This window comes from Odocoileus virginianus, chromosome 29 (assembly GCF_023699985.2).
Source record: "Odocoileus virginianus isolate 20LAN1187 ecotype Illinois chromosome 29, Ovbor_1.2, whole genome shotgun sequence".
Classification (NCBI taxonomy): Eukaryota; Metazoa; Chordata; class Mammalia; order Artiodactyla; family Cervidae; genus Odocoileus; species Odocoileus virginianus.
Genome location: NC_069702.1, coordinates 874,995 through 891,160, shown reverse-complemented (window position 1 = coordinate 891,160; position 16,166 = coordinate 874,995). Strand labels below are relative to the sequence as shown.

At 42.9% G+C, this 16,166-nt stretch overlaps 1 protein-coding gene across 1 annotated transcript in view; it reads right to left on the bottom strand.

Annotated features, from left to right (window-relative positions):
- DCUN1D4 (defective in cullin neddylation 1 domain containing 4) overlaps positions 1 to 4,691 on the bottom strand; it is an 83,361-nt gene extending 78,670 nt beyond the window's left edge. Inside the window, exons 1-2 of the mRNA XM_020890143.2 lie at positions 4,584 to 4,691; positions 4,328 to 4,388 (exon numbers count right to left, since the gene is read on the bottom strand). Of these exons, the coding sequence (XP_020745802.1) occupies positions 4,328 to 4,388; positions 4,584 to 4,589 (67 nt within the window). The 5' untranslated portion in view covers positions 4,590 to 4,691. The remainder of the gene's footprint in view (positions 1 to 4,327; positions 4,389 to 4,583) is intronic.
- Positions 4,692 to 16,166: the final 11,475 nt, after the last annotated feature.

Below are 16,166 nucleotides of genomic sequence, written 5' to 3'. Positions count from 1 at the left end.
TTTTCAATTACACGGAGATTTGACATCAGTGTTTCAGTTTTTAGTTTCATTTAGCACTAAATTTTTTGCCTGTCCTCAATATAGAGAAAATTTCATTTATTTTTAAAAGCTATTTCTAACCTGCAAGATTTCTTGACTTGTGACAATTAGGGTAGCATTAATAAGCCTTTTTCTTAAACTAATCTTTTCTCCAGCCCAACTGTAAGATGCTTAAAACGACTCCTTTCTTTTTTATCCAGAGCCTTTTATTTTATGGAAATCATACCTGTCTGGGGATTTAACAGAATATTTGAATAAAAATGTATTCATTCATTACCACAAGTTCTTCTCTGAATTGGGTGTTTTCACCTTAATCGCATTGAGCTAATCAAGTCCTAATGAGGGCGCATTAAATTCAATCTCAGAAGGTATAATTTTCCAATAGAATCTAAACAATGGATGACCTTTAGAGTGCCTTTCAGAAATATAGCATTGCTTTAGTTACTCCAGTAAGCAGGGGATAAGACAGAAGGAAAAACCATTTTACTTGGACAACGGCTGCTGTGTGTTGTTGAAATGAGGCTCTTCATTTCTCCTTGCCTTTTCTAGCCCGCTTCCATAAGTACAATGTCTTTTTAACATCCCTCTCAGGGCAGTACAGAGGCCCCATCCATCTCGAGACGTCGTGGCTGCTGCAGCCGAGCATCTCATTACGGCACCGTGAAGCATGCCGGGAGGGTGGACGGAGCTGCAGACGGCGGCAGGAAATGGGGAGGGAAGAGGAGGCGGCACGCTGTGGAAAAGACGTGCCCACTTCCTTGGTTCTGCGTTATGGAAGTATGAATTTGCTGTTTTACAAAGAAAAGACTATGTAGGATGTCAAAAACCTGTGACTGAGCAGATTCCAGCCCCTACAACCTGGGTACACCGCCTCAGACACCCCACACCTCCCGACAGTCACACCTGAACCCCAGTCGGAGCTACCACGGGAGCCATGTCGGTAGGAAGAAAGCATGAATCCAAGCATTTAAGGGGAAAAAAAAAACTATGGTTCCAAAAATGAAACAGGAAAGAATTTTGACACACAGACAAACCACCAACGGAATTGAAAACTATGTTCTTCCAACTAATCTGAATGCTTCCATTTTAGTTTGTTCCACTGCCTTAACCAAAATAGGTTAAAGCAAATGCCCTTAACATTTTGAGAATCACAGACTCCTTTAAGAATCACTGAGAATGATGACTCTCTGTCAAAGGCCTGAAACCTACCTACGTCCACCCCATCACCCCCTAAATTAAGGATTCCTAGATGAGAAATTCATTTTAGTTTACAAGTTTTTCCTTTTTAAAATCCATGTACCTTAGGGACAGTCCGTGGCTAGCAGTAATTTAGTTATTGAGAGATGAGTTCCTCTCTGTTAGCTTTCCTTCAGGCAGGCTGACTTCTGAGCCTGCATTCAGATAAGGGGAGTGGAGGGTGAGGTGAGCAATTTCAGGTGGGGAGGGGCAGCATTTTCAGGGCGGTGTGCATGTAGCAGACACAGAGAGTGTCTCACAGAGGGGCTCTCTGGAGAGGAGGTGCCAAAAATAAATTTCATCTCTACAAATTTTGCTTACCTCCAGTTCCAAACTGGGTTGCCGTCAAAACTGCTCTTTCTGCATCACCCACATTCAGACTGTGAGCCCTACCCTGCCCACTGTCGCCTCATGCCTTCTGTGTCCCTTAATTGTTTCTTCCCCACATCCCCAACCCCAGGTCCTCATCAGCTCCAGCTGGGCTCTAGGCCTCCCAGCAGCCCCCTCCTCCTCCACCCCCCACCTCACAATCTGGTGGGTTTATCCTGTAAGTCCTGCCTTGCATCTCTATAACCGCTTCCATTTTATTCTCCATTCTTCCATCCTCATGATCACTTTTTCTGGCTGCTAAGCTCTATCACCACAACTTCAGCCTGTTCTAAGCCTCTATTCAAATCCTATAACTTCAACTTTGGGAAACATTTCAAGTTTCAGACGGTAGATTGAAGGATATAAATTTTGGCAAACACTTAAGTTTTGCAATACCACTCACTTGGCACCAGGTACTATTCTAGTGCTCCTGTGGATTCGTTTAACCTTCCCAACAATTCCATTTACTCGCTTGCTCGTGTTTGCTCAGTCATGTCCGACTCTTTGCAACCCCATGGACTGTAGTTAACCAGGCTCCTCTGTCCATGGGATTTTCCAGTCACGAATACTGGAGTGGGTTGCCATGCCCTTCTCCAGGGGATCTTCCCAACCCAGGAATTGAACACATGGCTCCTACAGCTCTTATATTGACAGCCAGATTCTTTATCACTAGTGCCACCTGGAAAGGCCAACAATCTCACCAGGCATAAGTAGGTAAACTAACTTGCCCAGAGTCATACAGCTAGTGAGTGACAGAACCAAAGGAATTACACCGACACAGACTGGCTTCAGATCTATACTTTTGGTCACTATGCTATGTTGCATCTTTGTAAAGCATTTTACAAGCGGTTGCTTACCCACCCAATTCCCTCTCCGCCAGCACACACTTCAGGACCTCTAATGCGGAAGCTGTAAGCAGTCACACCTTGTATAGTGCTAGGGGTCCCGGCAATGTCCTGTATTCTCACCATTCATCATTAGTGGTAACATGGGACACAGTTTCCCCAGTTCTAGGGTGTGGAATTTTATTCTCTTGTTAAACAGAGCCTTGGGTGCAGCAATAGGATGGTGTGTTGGGGTGTGTGAGAGGGTCCAGAGTAGCGGTGCTATTATAGGATTGCCACCGAACCCAGCTCCAGACTGTGCCACTCACTCCCCTCTTGCCACATCCCCTTGGAAGCCTTCTCTCCCTCTTCCAGTCTCCCTCCCAGGTGCCAGGAGCTTGTATCGTGGAGACTGGTAGATGGCCCTCCTGGACAGACTAAACCCACTTTCAGAACAAGACCCATCCTTAAGGAGTTAAGGCATACCTCACTGTTCCCCAATAGGAACAAGATTGACAAAGACTGAGCTTAGCTTAAACAACATCCTCAAGGAGTTGCTTGAAAAGTTGGAAGGAAAACAGACAGACAGCAGCAGGTTATTGTACTTAATGGACATGGGAAGGGTTTAGGGCCAACTGTGTACATAAGAGCCTCAAGCATTTTAGCATCTTGAAATGGAGACATTTCTTTGCTCCCTGCCTCCCTTAGTCAGTCTCATCCCTGGAGCAAAGCTATCCTCAACCCCCAACCAGCACACATACAAAGTACAGTTGTCCCTTGAACTATTGGAGGGGGGCGGGTTGGGAGCACCAAAAGTTTGCATATAACTTTTGACTCCCCCAAAACTTAATTCCTAATAGCCTAATAGCCTACTATTGACTGGAAACCTTACTGATAAACTGTTGACTACATATCTGTACATTATATGTAACATACTGTATTCTTACAATAAAGTAAGGTCAAGAAATGTTATTAAGGAAATCATAAGGATAAGAAAATATATTTACAATACTGTATCAATACTGTAACCTTAAGCTTTATGAGTCATCTGTTAGTATCAACATCAATATTGTCTAATATGATACAGAGCACTATAAATATTATGTATTACTAACACTAGTCATCGAAAAAGGAAGAGATAATGTGAAAAATAAGTTCATATATTGGTAATGAAGAAGCAACAGTATGATTGCTTTAATGTAGCTTGTTGCCATTGTTGTTCAGTTGCTAAGTCGTGTCTGACTCTTTGTGACCCCATGGACTGCAACACACCAGGCATCCATGTCCCTCACTGTCTACTGGAGTTTGCCCAAGTTCATGTCCATGTAGCTTCTGTAATTCATTTGATTGCTTCTCAGTAGCCTTCTCAGAAGCATTGCTTCACATGCTTCTCATGTGAATGAATCATTATAAAATTTCTATGGCATATAGTGTCATATTCATAATACAGTGTTGGAAACATTGCAACGTATTTTTTAAAAACCATTTACCTGTGATGATAGGCTGATATGCAGTGTCTCCAATTATGAGAGAGAGAAGCATACTTTACAGTAATGTAATTCTTTGAAAGCAAAGTTATAAAACAGCAAGACAACTAACACTTTATTAATTTTATATTATCACTCACCTTATGCCTAGCTACATAAAAAAAGGCTGATCACTTCAATACAAATCTTGAACACAGTGTTCTACAAGTATATTTTTGTATATTTATTGAAAACCACATAAAAATGGACCCATGCAGTTCAAACCATGCTATTCGAGGGTCAGCTATATACATCAACCCCACGATGATCAGCCTAATTCATACATGCAAAAGATGCTTATACTCAGGATCTATTTTGATTATCAAAACTTACCTGTCCAATGTCTCATTCCCTCAGATCCTTGTGGATGAGTGGCTTGCTGTTCTTGGATAAGCTAATTCAGGAGAAAATATGGGTGAGTTAACATGGCATCCCTTACAAAGATATTTACTCTTAAAAAAAAAAAAAAAAAACAACTTCTGGCAAACAAATGACTCAATACCAATCCCTAACATACTGCCCTAGCCAGCCCCTCGCCCTGAGATGCCATCCCTCCTTCCCCTGCCTGCCCCCTAAGTGTAAAGCTCACCTCCATTAAGTCTTCCTTGACTGAGGCTGCCCACAGTCATGTCTTTTTCCACTTAACACCTGTAGCACTGGAACAGAATTTGGCAGGAGGAAACAGAACCAGAACAAAAGGGAATAGAACACTGGGCTGGATGATCTCAGAGGTGAGCTCAGCTGATTCCCTCATTTCACAGGTGAGGAAACAAAGACACCAAGTGACCGGCCCAGGGCAAGTCAGCAGCGGTGTGGGGGCCATCAGAGTTGATTCTGTCCAGCCTTCCCCTCTTTCGCTAGCAAGGGCCTCCTCTTCTTTGGGGGAACTGCTCACCCCACCATTCACCAAACAGCTTGGAGAGGAATTGCCTGTCAGGGTGCTCCCACTCCCAGTGGACATGTGATCTCAAGTGGGCTAGCTAGCATCCTTCCCTGGAATTCTAAAATTCAGAAGTAAGAAGCAGCAGCCTTCTCTGTCTGTGGGCTTATAAGCTGCCAGCAAGCATAGCCCCCTGCTCATTAAAAAAAGCCAGTCCCAGAGAAATAAAGAAACACACACTCGTTTGTTTGTGCATCCATTTATTCATGAAACAAACATTATTTATTAAGGACTTCTCATGTGCCAGACACTGCTGGGCCCTTGGAATCACATGTTGGGCAAAAGCAGACCCAACTGCTGTCCTTGTGGAGACATTCCTCAAGTAATCATGCAAGCAAAGTAAAACTGCTGTTTTGACAAGTAGTAAGGAGGAAAGGAACAGTCTTCTGAGAACACACAGTAGAATACAGGGTTTTGGTTTGGGTTTTGTATTTTGTGTGTGTGAGCACCACATCACTTTACTACTTTGGTTTTCCAACTTCCCTCTCAGACAATGCCGATTCAGTCTCTCACTTGACTGGTCAGTGGTGTCGTCCCTCACTGAGGATGGCCACGGCCCCTGAGGAGAGGCTCAACAGAAAGACTGGGGTCTCCAGGTGCCAGCCAAACTAGCTGAGGACTGCGGGGTCCACAGCAGATGGGCTAGTTTGTACCTGGCATTAAGTTGTACTGCCAAGGAGGGAAGGGGGCTGAAACCCCACCTGGAGTCTCCTAACCAAGCCACAGGGCCTGGTATAAAGCTGTGTGTGCCAAGAGGCCGGAGACCCTATTTTTCACACACTGGCATTGTCCCCTCAAAAGGGTCACCTTTTTCTAATTGGCCCCCAAAGGCTTGAATAAATCTAGCTGGCTTTCTGGGTGTGATTCAATCAGGCTGCTGAGCAGGGGGAGTGGAGGCTTTCCTGAGGAAGTGACTGGACACATGAATAATGAAGGCGAAGGTGAAAATCAAAGTCATTCAGTCATGTCAACTCTTTGGGACCCCATGGGCTGTAGCCCACCAGCCATGTCCATGGAATTCTCCAGGCAAGAATACTAGAGTGGGTTGCCATTCCCTTGTCTAGGGGATCTTCCCGACCCAGGGATTGAACCTGGGTCTCCAGTGAGCAGTAAACTAAGTTGGGGGGAAGAATTTTTTCAGACACAAGCCTGTGCACTGACCTTGTCTTGATGGCTATCTAGTCCCAGACTCCAGTCACTTCTGAAGCCTAAGAGGTCCCCTACCCTTCCAAGGGATTGCTGTCCTGACCATACATTCCCTCTTTGCAATTCAGGTTAGGTTTCTGTCACTTGCAATCAGGAGAGTTCTGACTCAGAGCCAAGCTGGACCACCTCTCCTTCCCCCCAAGTCTCCTTCGCCCTGCCAGGCCCCACCCTCCCGTCTGGAGAACCTCCACTCTGTGTGGCCGCCTCACCTTCAGAGCAGGAGCTCTGTCTTCGATGATCTAGCACTGTCTCCAGCACGTAACTAGAAACTCAATAAATATCTCATCCATCAAGGGTTGTTTAATCTGCTGGTGATCTTTGTTTCCACTAGGACTGGAAGATGTGGTGAAGAATTAGAGGACACAATGGCTTTTCTGTACCTTTGTCATCACCCACCAAGTTCATCCATGGTTTCTACTGTCTCTGAGCATACAGCCTCCAGTTTATACTTATAATGATAGAGAGCTCTGATTTGTCTGTTAGAGTTTGGCTATGGGGAGCCAGTGGGATTCATTTCACAAGGAAGAATCAGCGATCTTTATTCTGTCTCTGCACACTTCATGTCAGTGGGCCACCTTTAAGATGAAGCACATTCCAGATATGAGAGTCTATGCATGTGTGCATGCTAAGTTGCTTCAGTCATGTCCGACTCTTTGCGGCCCAATGGACTGTGGCCCACCAGGCTCCTCTGTCCGTGGGATTTCCCAGGTAAGAATACTAAAGTGGGTCACCATACCCTCCTCCAGAGGATCTTCCCAGCCCAGGGATTGAACCCACATGTATTACATCTCCTGCATTGGCAGGTGGATTCTTACTGAGTCACCATGGAGACCCCTGAAAGTCTGTAGTCGGATGTTAAAAATGGTCTTTACTCTGTGCTTAATATCTGCTAGAGCCCTGCCTACAAGTGTCAGGAAACTTGAGTTCCTCTGTGGTTTTATGAGCCAGGAACAGTCTGCTTTCCCGTTGGTCTTTGTTTTATTCTCAAACTAAGGGCAGTCATTCTTCCTTCCCTTCCAACCCCAGGGCCTGAACCATTTCAGCTTCATGGTATAGCTCATGCCACCACTGCTGTTAGTCTTGTTGTTGTGGTTCTTTTTAAATCTGGTATTTGAGGCTTTTTGAGATTCATGTCTCCTTTTAATAAGCCAAACTCTAATGCTTGAATGCACTCTGTTCTACAGAGACTGGCGAATGAGCCAACATTAGGAATAAGAATCAGAGAATTTGATTGATTTTCTTCACTGTCTCAAGACTCAAGGGTTGAGGAACAGCGCTTCATCTTAAAGGTGGCCCACTGACATGAAGCGTGCAGAGACAGAATAAAGATCGCTGATTCTTCCTTGTGAAATGTCATGTTAGGTGGTCTCCGTCCTGCTGTTGTTTCATACCTTGGAACCAGATTTTGGTACACAGGAATCAGTATACATCATCCTATTCTTGAATCTGAACCTTTGGTCTAGAAAAGCAGTTTTAAATCTTTTTTTTTTTTTTGCCATAGTACACCTGAAAAATATGTTCCCATCAGCAACTTGTTCCCACAAACTTATTAACATCAGGAATAAGGCAATATTATACCATAGATTTGTATATATGCAGGTGGCCCTGTTTTCCATTCAAGAAAGCACATCAGAACACAAGGAAGTGAAGTTTATGTTAGTATAAACTTTTAATCAAATTAATTAATTTTTTTAGAAAAATATGGCCTACAGATTGGGGAGATATTTTTGATTCACATATCTAACAAGAGTTGGTATACAGAATATATTTTTTTTAATGCTTAAAATTCAAAAACACAGTCACCCAAATTTTAAAATGGGCAAAGAATTTAAATAGACATTTTTCCAAAAAAGATACACAAATGACCAACAAGCAAATGAAAAGATGCTCCACATCATTAGTCATTAGGGAAATGCAAATCAAAGCCACAACGAGATACCACTTTGTATCCACTAGGATAGCTATGATAAAAATTTAAAAAAAGAAGAAATATGTAAAAATGTGGAAGAGGATGTGGGGAAACTGGGGATCTCGTCTTTTTCTGGTGGGGATATAAAATGGTTCAGTCATTGCAGGAAATAGTTTGGCAGTTCCTCAAAAATCTAAACATAGAATTGTCATTAAAAAATAATAAAGTTAGTTGTTCAGTTGTGTCTGACGCTTTGTGACCCCATGGACTGTAGCTCGCCAGGCTCTTCTGTCCATGGGGATTCTCCAGGCAAGAATACTGGAGTAGGGAGCCATTCCCTTTTCCAGAGGATCTTCCCAACCCAGTGATCAAACCCCGGTCTCCTGCATTGCAGGCAGATACTTTACCAGGGAAGCCCCAAGAATTGTCATATGACCCAGCAGTTCTACTCCTAGGTATATACCTAAAACAAACAAGTGTTGGGGAGTAACTGCTTCATGGGTACAGGATTTTACTGTTGAATGATAAAAATGTTTTAGAACTAGATAGAGGTGGTGGTTGTACCACATTGTGAATGAACTAAATGCCACTGAATTGTTCACTCTAAAATGTTTAATTTGATATTATGATAATTTCACCTCAACAGAAAGCATAATGAAGCATTCAAATGTAGGCATTTTATTATTACTAATAAGAACCTAGTGACACAGCTAAAGCTGTGAAGACACATGCCCTACCATGACAGTACCACTTCTAGTTCTCTTTCCTTTAATTCCCAGCTGAGTGCTCATCACTGGGTACATGAAGATGCACAGATTTTTTAGTAGGTGTGTTGTATTTTTAGGCATACAAGTCATTGTGCTTCCTTTTCTATCAGTCAGCTTATTTGGAATGGGGACATAACTCTTGATTTCTTTAGTTCAATTGTGTGTGCATGCTCAGTCATACTGAATACGACCCAGGGATGGAACCCAGGTCTCCTGCTTGGCAGGCAGATTTTTTTTTTTTTTTTTTTACCACTGAGCCATCTGGGAAGCCCTTAGTTCAATTATCAATCCTGTTTAACCAAGTCTTAAAGATACCTATAAGTTGTGTTTCCTTCCCCTTGTTAACATCTTAAGCCCACTTTATCACCATGCCACTATACTAGTGTTTCTCAAAAGTGAAAACTGTGGATCACTAGCATCAGAATCACCTGGCCCCAAATCCAGACCTACTTAAACACACTATCTAGGGGGTGACCTCAGGAATGTGCATTTTTACTTTAAGTACCACTGCTATATGCTTTTTGTGTGTAGATATGGGGACATTGAGCTTACTAAGTGGCTCAGTGGGTAAAGAAGTTGGCTGCCAGTGCAGGAACCACAGGAGATGTGGGTTTGATCCCTGGGTCACCAATATCCCCTAGAGGAGGAAATGGCAACCCACTCCAGCATTCTTGCTGGGATAATCCCCATGGACAGAGGGACCTGGGGGGGGGGGGGGGGGGGGGGGCTACAGTCCATAGAGTCAAAAAGAGCTGGACACAACTGAGTGACTAGGATGCATGTACTTGGGCTATTAGTTTTAGTCTTGATTTACTTTTAATAATTAATTTACTAATTCATTCAACCGAACATATTGAGTGCCCATTAGGGCACTATGTGAGATACTGTAGTGAGAAATGGAAACCACGATTTGCACAAAACCAAAACAAAACCCCACAAACAAACAAAAACCCTGTATTGTGATTCACAAAATAGATTAACTGTGCCAGACTGTAATGTGCAACACGAAGTATCTAAACTCAAATTATTTTAACACCTGCTCATTCAGAATCGTGTATCCCAAGATCAGACCTATGATGGGATTAGTGTCCTTATAGCCATATGAGGTTACAGTGAGAAGTCAGCCGTCTGCAAGCCCAGCAGAGGGCCCTCCCCAAGAACCAAATCTACTAGCATCTTGAACTTGGATATCCCAGCCTCCAGATGGGTGAGAAATAAGTGTCTGCTGCTTAAGCCAGACATTTTGCTATGGCAGCCTGAGCAGACTAAAGACAGGAAGTGGAGATCTCACTGCATTCCTTCCTGAATCAGCCTCAACACCTCATTGCAGCCACAGTCATTTTTACCTACACCTGGACTCTCCCGCAACATCATGCTCTAAGGTAGCTCTCAAGGCTGGTGCCTGGATTTCTTAGCACTGCAGATTTCCAGCTCCTTCTTCTCACTTTTTCCCTCTGCCACCCCCCACACATATTTTCCCCATCATAGTCCAAAGTGGCTCTTTAGCTCTCACCTCCCATTCCTGGGCACAGACGGGAGAAGAGGCACACTCTCCCTTTAAGGACACTGCCTGGAAATCTCACACACTCTTTCCTCTTAGATCCTGTTGTCGAGAACTCAGACCCATGGTTGTTCCTCACTGCAAGGGAGGTTGGGAAATATAGCCATTTTTTCCCCTCACTGTCCATGTGCCCAGCTAAAATTTGAAGGTTCTTACAAAGGATGGAGGAGAAGAAATATCAGAAGACAACTAGCAGGCTCTGCCACAGTGGTGTGTCTCAATTGTGATTTGTATCACCAGGAAATCTGTTACTAACAAAGTACTCAAGATTATGAATGAATTATTAGTATTTCTAAAACAGGATAGATGCAGGGTCACCTCTTTGTTAACACTTACTCTCTCTCCCTCATATTTTGATAAGTTTTCTTGAGAGGTAGTGTTAAATTCCACAGTAGGGAATTGAGTAAAACCCAATCTTATCGATGTCTCGGTCTGCTGTGAATCACTGCTGCTAATAGTTATGGCATGTTTTAGTTGTTCCAAACCTTTGTGGTTTTGTCAGATGTGAATATATTAATGAGAAGTGTCATGCATTTATCTTAATGGCAATCATCTTGGCTCTCGTGAAGGGAAAAAGGTTAAGAAATCTTACACCAAATGAGCTCTGAAGTGCTAATCAGTTCTAAAACACCGTGATTCAGGGCATATAAATTCTCTTGTGCATGGACCACTTGAAATAGAATTGCGTAGGAAGCTTGTTAACAATACAGATTCTTAGGCTCACCGCATACTGATAGAATAAAAGTCGAGGGGAGTGAGGCCCAGAAATGTGCCAATTGCACAAGTTCTCCAGGTGATTCTTAGGAGCACAAAAGTCTCAGTGCATTTCCTGGGTCTCTGAGAAAAACTTTGTCTAATACTTTTTATCATCTCTCGTGAATTAACTCGGCTGCGTCTAGCTGCCAGGCTGAAACACGCACAGCTTGAGTCAGAGGCTACTTGCTTCTAGAGCAGGGGTCCCCAGCCTCCAGGATCTAATGCTTGATGATCTGAGGTGGAGCTGATGTGACAATAATAAAGGGCACAGTAAATGAAATGCACTTAAATCGTCCCGAAACCATTCGCGGTCTGTGGGAAAACGTGTCTTCCACAAAACTGGTCCCTAGTGCCAAAACGTTTGGGGATATCTGCTCCAGAGGATGATCAGTAGTGGATTTTACTAGCTGTTCCTCACAACAGCATGATGTTGAACTGCTACAGTCTACAGCATCACTGACACTGCTGTTCTTTGCAGCTTGGAGTTTCACTGGAAAATTACAGGGGGGATCGGGATGGGGAATACATGTAAATCCATGGCTGATTCATGTCAATGTATGACAAAACCCACTACAATATTGTAAAGTAATTAGCCTCCAACTAATAAAAATAAATGAAAAAATAATAAATAAAATAAATAAATAAATAAAAATAAAAATTTTTTTAAAAAAGAAAAGAAAAGAAAATTACATATACCTCTTGATTAGGGTAAACATGTTGAGTATACTTACTTGCTACCCTCCCCACCCTGTCTGTATTGGCATGGTATCACAAAATGTAATATACAAGGTTATAGTCTGTGGACTGTAGGAGATTTTTTCTGTTTTTAGTTTTTGTACATATACTGATGTCTTTGGGGGCTAATAGATCTATCTTAGCAGACAGAAGAACTTACACTACTGATGCTAGGGCATCCACAGCTATATGGGAAAAGAGGAACTGAGGGTCTGTTTTGTGCTCAAGGTTCGTTACATGCTTCTGATACACACGAGCTTACTTAATTCTCCTTAACAGTCCTGTGAGATAAAGCATCTCACTTTATTTTCATTTTCCAGAGTGACTAAGTAACTTGTTTAAGTTCACCCAGAAAGTGAAAGAGGCTAAATTTTTATACTCTTCCCCACCCAAGTTTAATTAGCAAAATAGGGAGATAAAAGGGTGGGGAGGAGGGTATATGGCTCTTGAGTCAGCAGGTTTCCATTACAGCGTCGCCTTCCAACATTTTTGTGTGAGCATCCCATCAGTAAATATGTCTGAGTGCCTCTCCCATCTCTGTGTATTTTTTAAATAAATATCCATGTTAGAAACCAGTTTGCTTTTCAAACTCTCATGGATATCAGAATCACCTAGAGACCTTGTTCAAGCACAGCTCATGGGATCCCACCCCGAGAGGGGCAGAGATTCAGTAGGTTTGAGATGAGACCCAAGGATCTGAACTTCTAGCAGGTTCCCAGGGGACTGGAAAAGGCCCTGATGCTGGGAAAGATTGAGGGCAGGAGGAGAAGGGGGCGACAGAGGATGAGATGGTTGGATGGCATCACCGACTCAATGGACATGAGTTTGAGCAAGCTCCAGAAGATAGTAAAGGACAGGGAAGCCTGGTGTGCTGCAGCCCATGGGGTCGCAAAGAGTCGGACTTGACTGAGCAACTGAACAGCAACAGCCCAGGGTACAGCGACGCTGCCTGTGATGAACCTCATTTTCAATAGCATTGCTATTAACGTAACACCCAAATCGAGATTCTAAAACACTAAAATACAGTGGAGTAAAATAGTAATTCTAGGGACTTCCCTGGTGGTCCAGTGATTTAGAATCTGCCTTTCAATGCAAGGGACTCAGTTTTGATCCCTGGTCAGAGAACTAAGATCCCACATGCAACCAAGAGCAACTAAGGCTGAGCACCGCAAGGACAGCCCACATGCCACAACTGGAGTCCGTGCACCTCAGCGAGAGATTCTGCACGATGCAAATAAGATCCTGCATGCTGCAACTAAGACACAACACATTCAAACACATAAATATTTTTTTAAATAGTAATTCTAGTATTTTTCCTGCACCCCAGGAGCGAAGGAACTCATTTTGGAAACCACTACACTAAACTGAGCCACAGTAGCTTTCCCTGGCAGAGAGGTAAGCTTGGTGGCACTTTCATAAATCACAGACATTTCCCAAGCCTCAGACACTGTGGATAAAGGAGATGATAAAGGGACACATCAGATGAGCACAGCTCAGGGTCTCACTAATACTCCCCGGCAGCATGCAAGCTCTCTGCCTTTCATTTCCAGCTAACCACTCCTATCATCTTTCCTCTGCTTTAATTTGTTTCCCTTTGTGATAACAGCCACCATTGCTTTTAGGTGATGCAATCTAGCACTCCTGTTGTTCCTTTTATGGAAATTCTAGCCACTGCAAGTACATGTGGTACTTGATATCCACAAAGCAAAAATGTTCTGAGTGAAGGATGCTTTGATTGAACTTTAATTTTGCTGTTACTTTGAAGTCCTGAGCTACCGGGATGCAATATTCTGTTCAGCATTGTTACATTCAGAAGCACTTGGAAGGGAATTTTCCCATTTACATCTGATGTAGATTTCCAAAGTGCTTTTGTAGATTTCATTAGTGATTTTGCTGCTTGGTAAAAAAATAGGACAGGTTCTATTCAGTAAAGAAAACAAATTTCAGTACTTTGGAAGAGGAGCGATGAGGTATTTGCAAAGACTTGGTTCATGAATTTAAATCTAAAGGCTACGACAGCAATAAGCTAGCAAAGTCATGGAAGCCATGGCAATAGGCTATTATAGCAATATCATTATACTATAAATTAGATAATGTTACATAATTAATAATATAAAATAATACTGGATAATATAGCAATAGGCTCTGCTATAGTAAGAAAAAAGAGGGTTAGTATAGCCACTGCTTCACTGGAAAAAGGCAAAGAAGCATCTTTTGGCATTTTGAGATAAAGAAAAGTGAAAGCATAACTTATTAGTAAAGACAAAGTGCCTTCGACCAGAGAAAACCCCAGAATTTCCCATGACCAAATCTGAGCAATAGAGCAAATGTCATGTACTGGGTGGTGCTTTTCAAAAAAATCATTTGTACTGTACAGGAAAAGTACTGTGAAGTGTGCTTGGACTTCTGTTAACTAATGTCTCAATTTAAAGCCAGATTCCAAAGGACTGATTTTTATTGGTCAGTGAAATGACTCCTCCTTATTCCCTCGCCCTACAGCTGTTTATTTCCTGACTAGTTTCTCACCCCCATTCATCTCAACTAAATGGCACTTCTTTCCTTGGTGGAGCCCCTTGCTTGCTCAGAACTCAAAGCAGTGGGACCAGCAGCCTAGGCTAAGAGCAGCATCTGACGCCACAACAAGTATCCTGACCCCCAATTCTTACAGAAAGTACTCCCCCTTTCCCCTCAGCCCTCATCTCATTCCTGCTTCAGGAAGAAAATTGGTCACGTGGGAAAAGAGAGCACATGCACCATCAGAAATGCAGGCACTTAAGATAACATGCCTGGGTCCTCAAATGTCCTGAATTCCCCCAATATACTTGAAAAGCTCAGAAGCCAAAAAGAGGAAGAAGAAGGGTTGCATATTATGTTCATCAGAAAATACGCATTTGAGCCCAGCAAGGTCTCCAGCAGTTCAGGTATACTGGCCTTGGAATCAGCAGTCGTGGGTAATGTTTCACCTTCCCCATCTCCTAGACATGCCCTTCTGGTCAAATCAACTCAATTAGCTTGAAGATTAGTTTCCTCATCTAGAAAATGCAAAGAAAAGCTCCTGAAATCTAACTGTGGCAGATTAAAGACACTCACATAACTTTTTTATACCTTTACTATTGAAAGTGTGGTCCTGGTCCCCTATCCTTGAATTTAGCAACTACCTTGGTGAGTAGGATATGGCAAAAGTGACTAGTCTATCCAAGCCTACATCTTAGTCTTATGGAAGCTTCCATTTTCTATCCCCTGGAATACTCGTTTAGGAGCCCTGAGCCACCATATATAAAGTTCACCTACTCAACATAGAGAGGACAGTTAAGAGACTCAGATGAGTCCTCCTCTCCAGCCTTCCTCATCAAGATACAGTCACATGGGTAAAGCCAGCCAGGAATCTCTTGTCCAGCTCAGTTACCATCCATATGCCAGCAAGTGACTCAGTGCCACAGGGGACAAAAGGATTGTCCAGCCAAGTTCTGGCTAAGTTTCTAACCCAGTATAAAAAATTAATAAACCTCAATTAAAGTGGGGCTGCCCTGCTGGCTCAGACCATAAAGAATCTGCCTGCCATTACGTGAGTTCAATCCCTGGATTGGGAAGATCCCCTGGAGTAAGGAATGGCAAAGCACTCCAGTATTCTTGCCTGGGAAATCCCATGGACAAAGACGCTTTGCAGGCTACAGTCCATGGAGTGGCAAAGAGTCAGACAGAACTGAGCAACTAAGGCACTCAACTAAGGCACTCACACAGTTAAAGCGAGGAGACCAGAGGGGGTGCTCTCATGCCCTGTGATAATAGCAGAGACCCACAGGAAGAAGAAAGACTCCTCTTCTTTCCTGGCAAGACTCAGCCTTGGAGTGTTTACTATAGCACTCCCAACTTCTTTTTCTCCTCTATACAAGGGGTCTCCGTCCCTTGCCATGTGGGGACTTCCATGTGGCTTGTTGTGGTCACAGACCCTAAATTGCAACTGTCTGCTGATCCAGAATAAACCTATCTTTGCTGGAGAACTATCTGGCAGTCTATTTGTTTTACGTCAAAAACAAAATCATGAGACATAGTTAATTATACAATAATACATTATTAGGACATCAGCTAAAAAGGTGACTGCTATAATCAAAAAGAAATTGCAGGTGCAAAAGGATTTGCAGACTACAAAGCAACATGTTTTGTCAATAGTATATAAAAGAACACAGTCTCTGAACACAGGTGTTTACAATGATTAATTTTGTGACATTTGCCATTCCTGTTGAGGGATGTAAAGTCAATTACCATCAGGTATCTGTGGTAGAAATAAAGAGAAATAC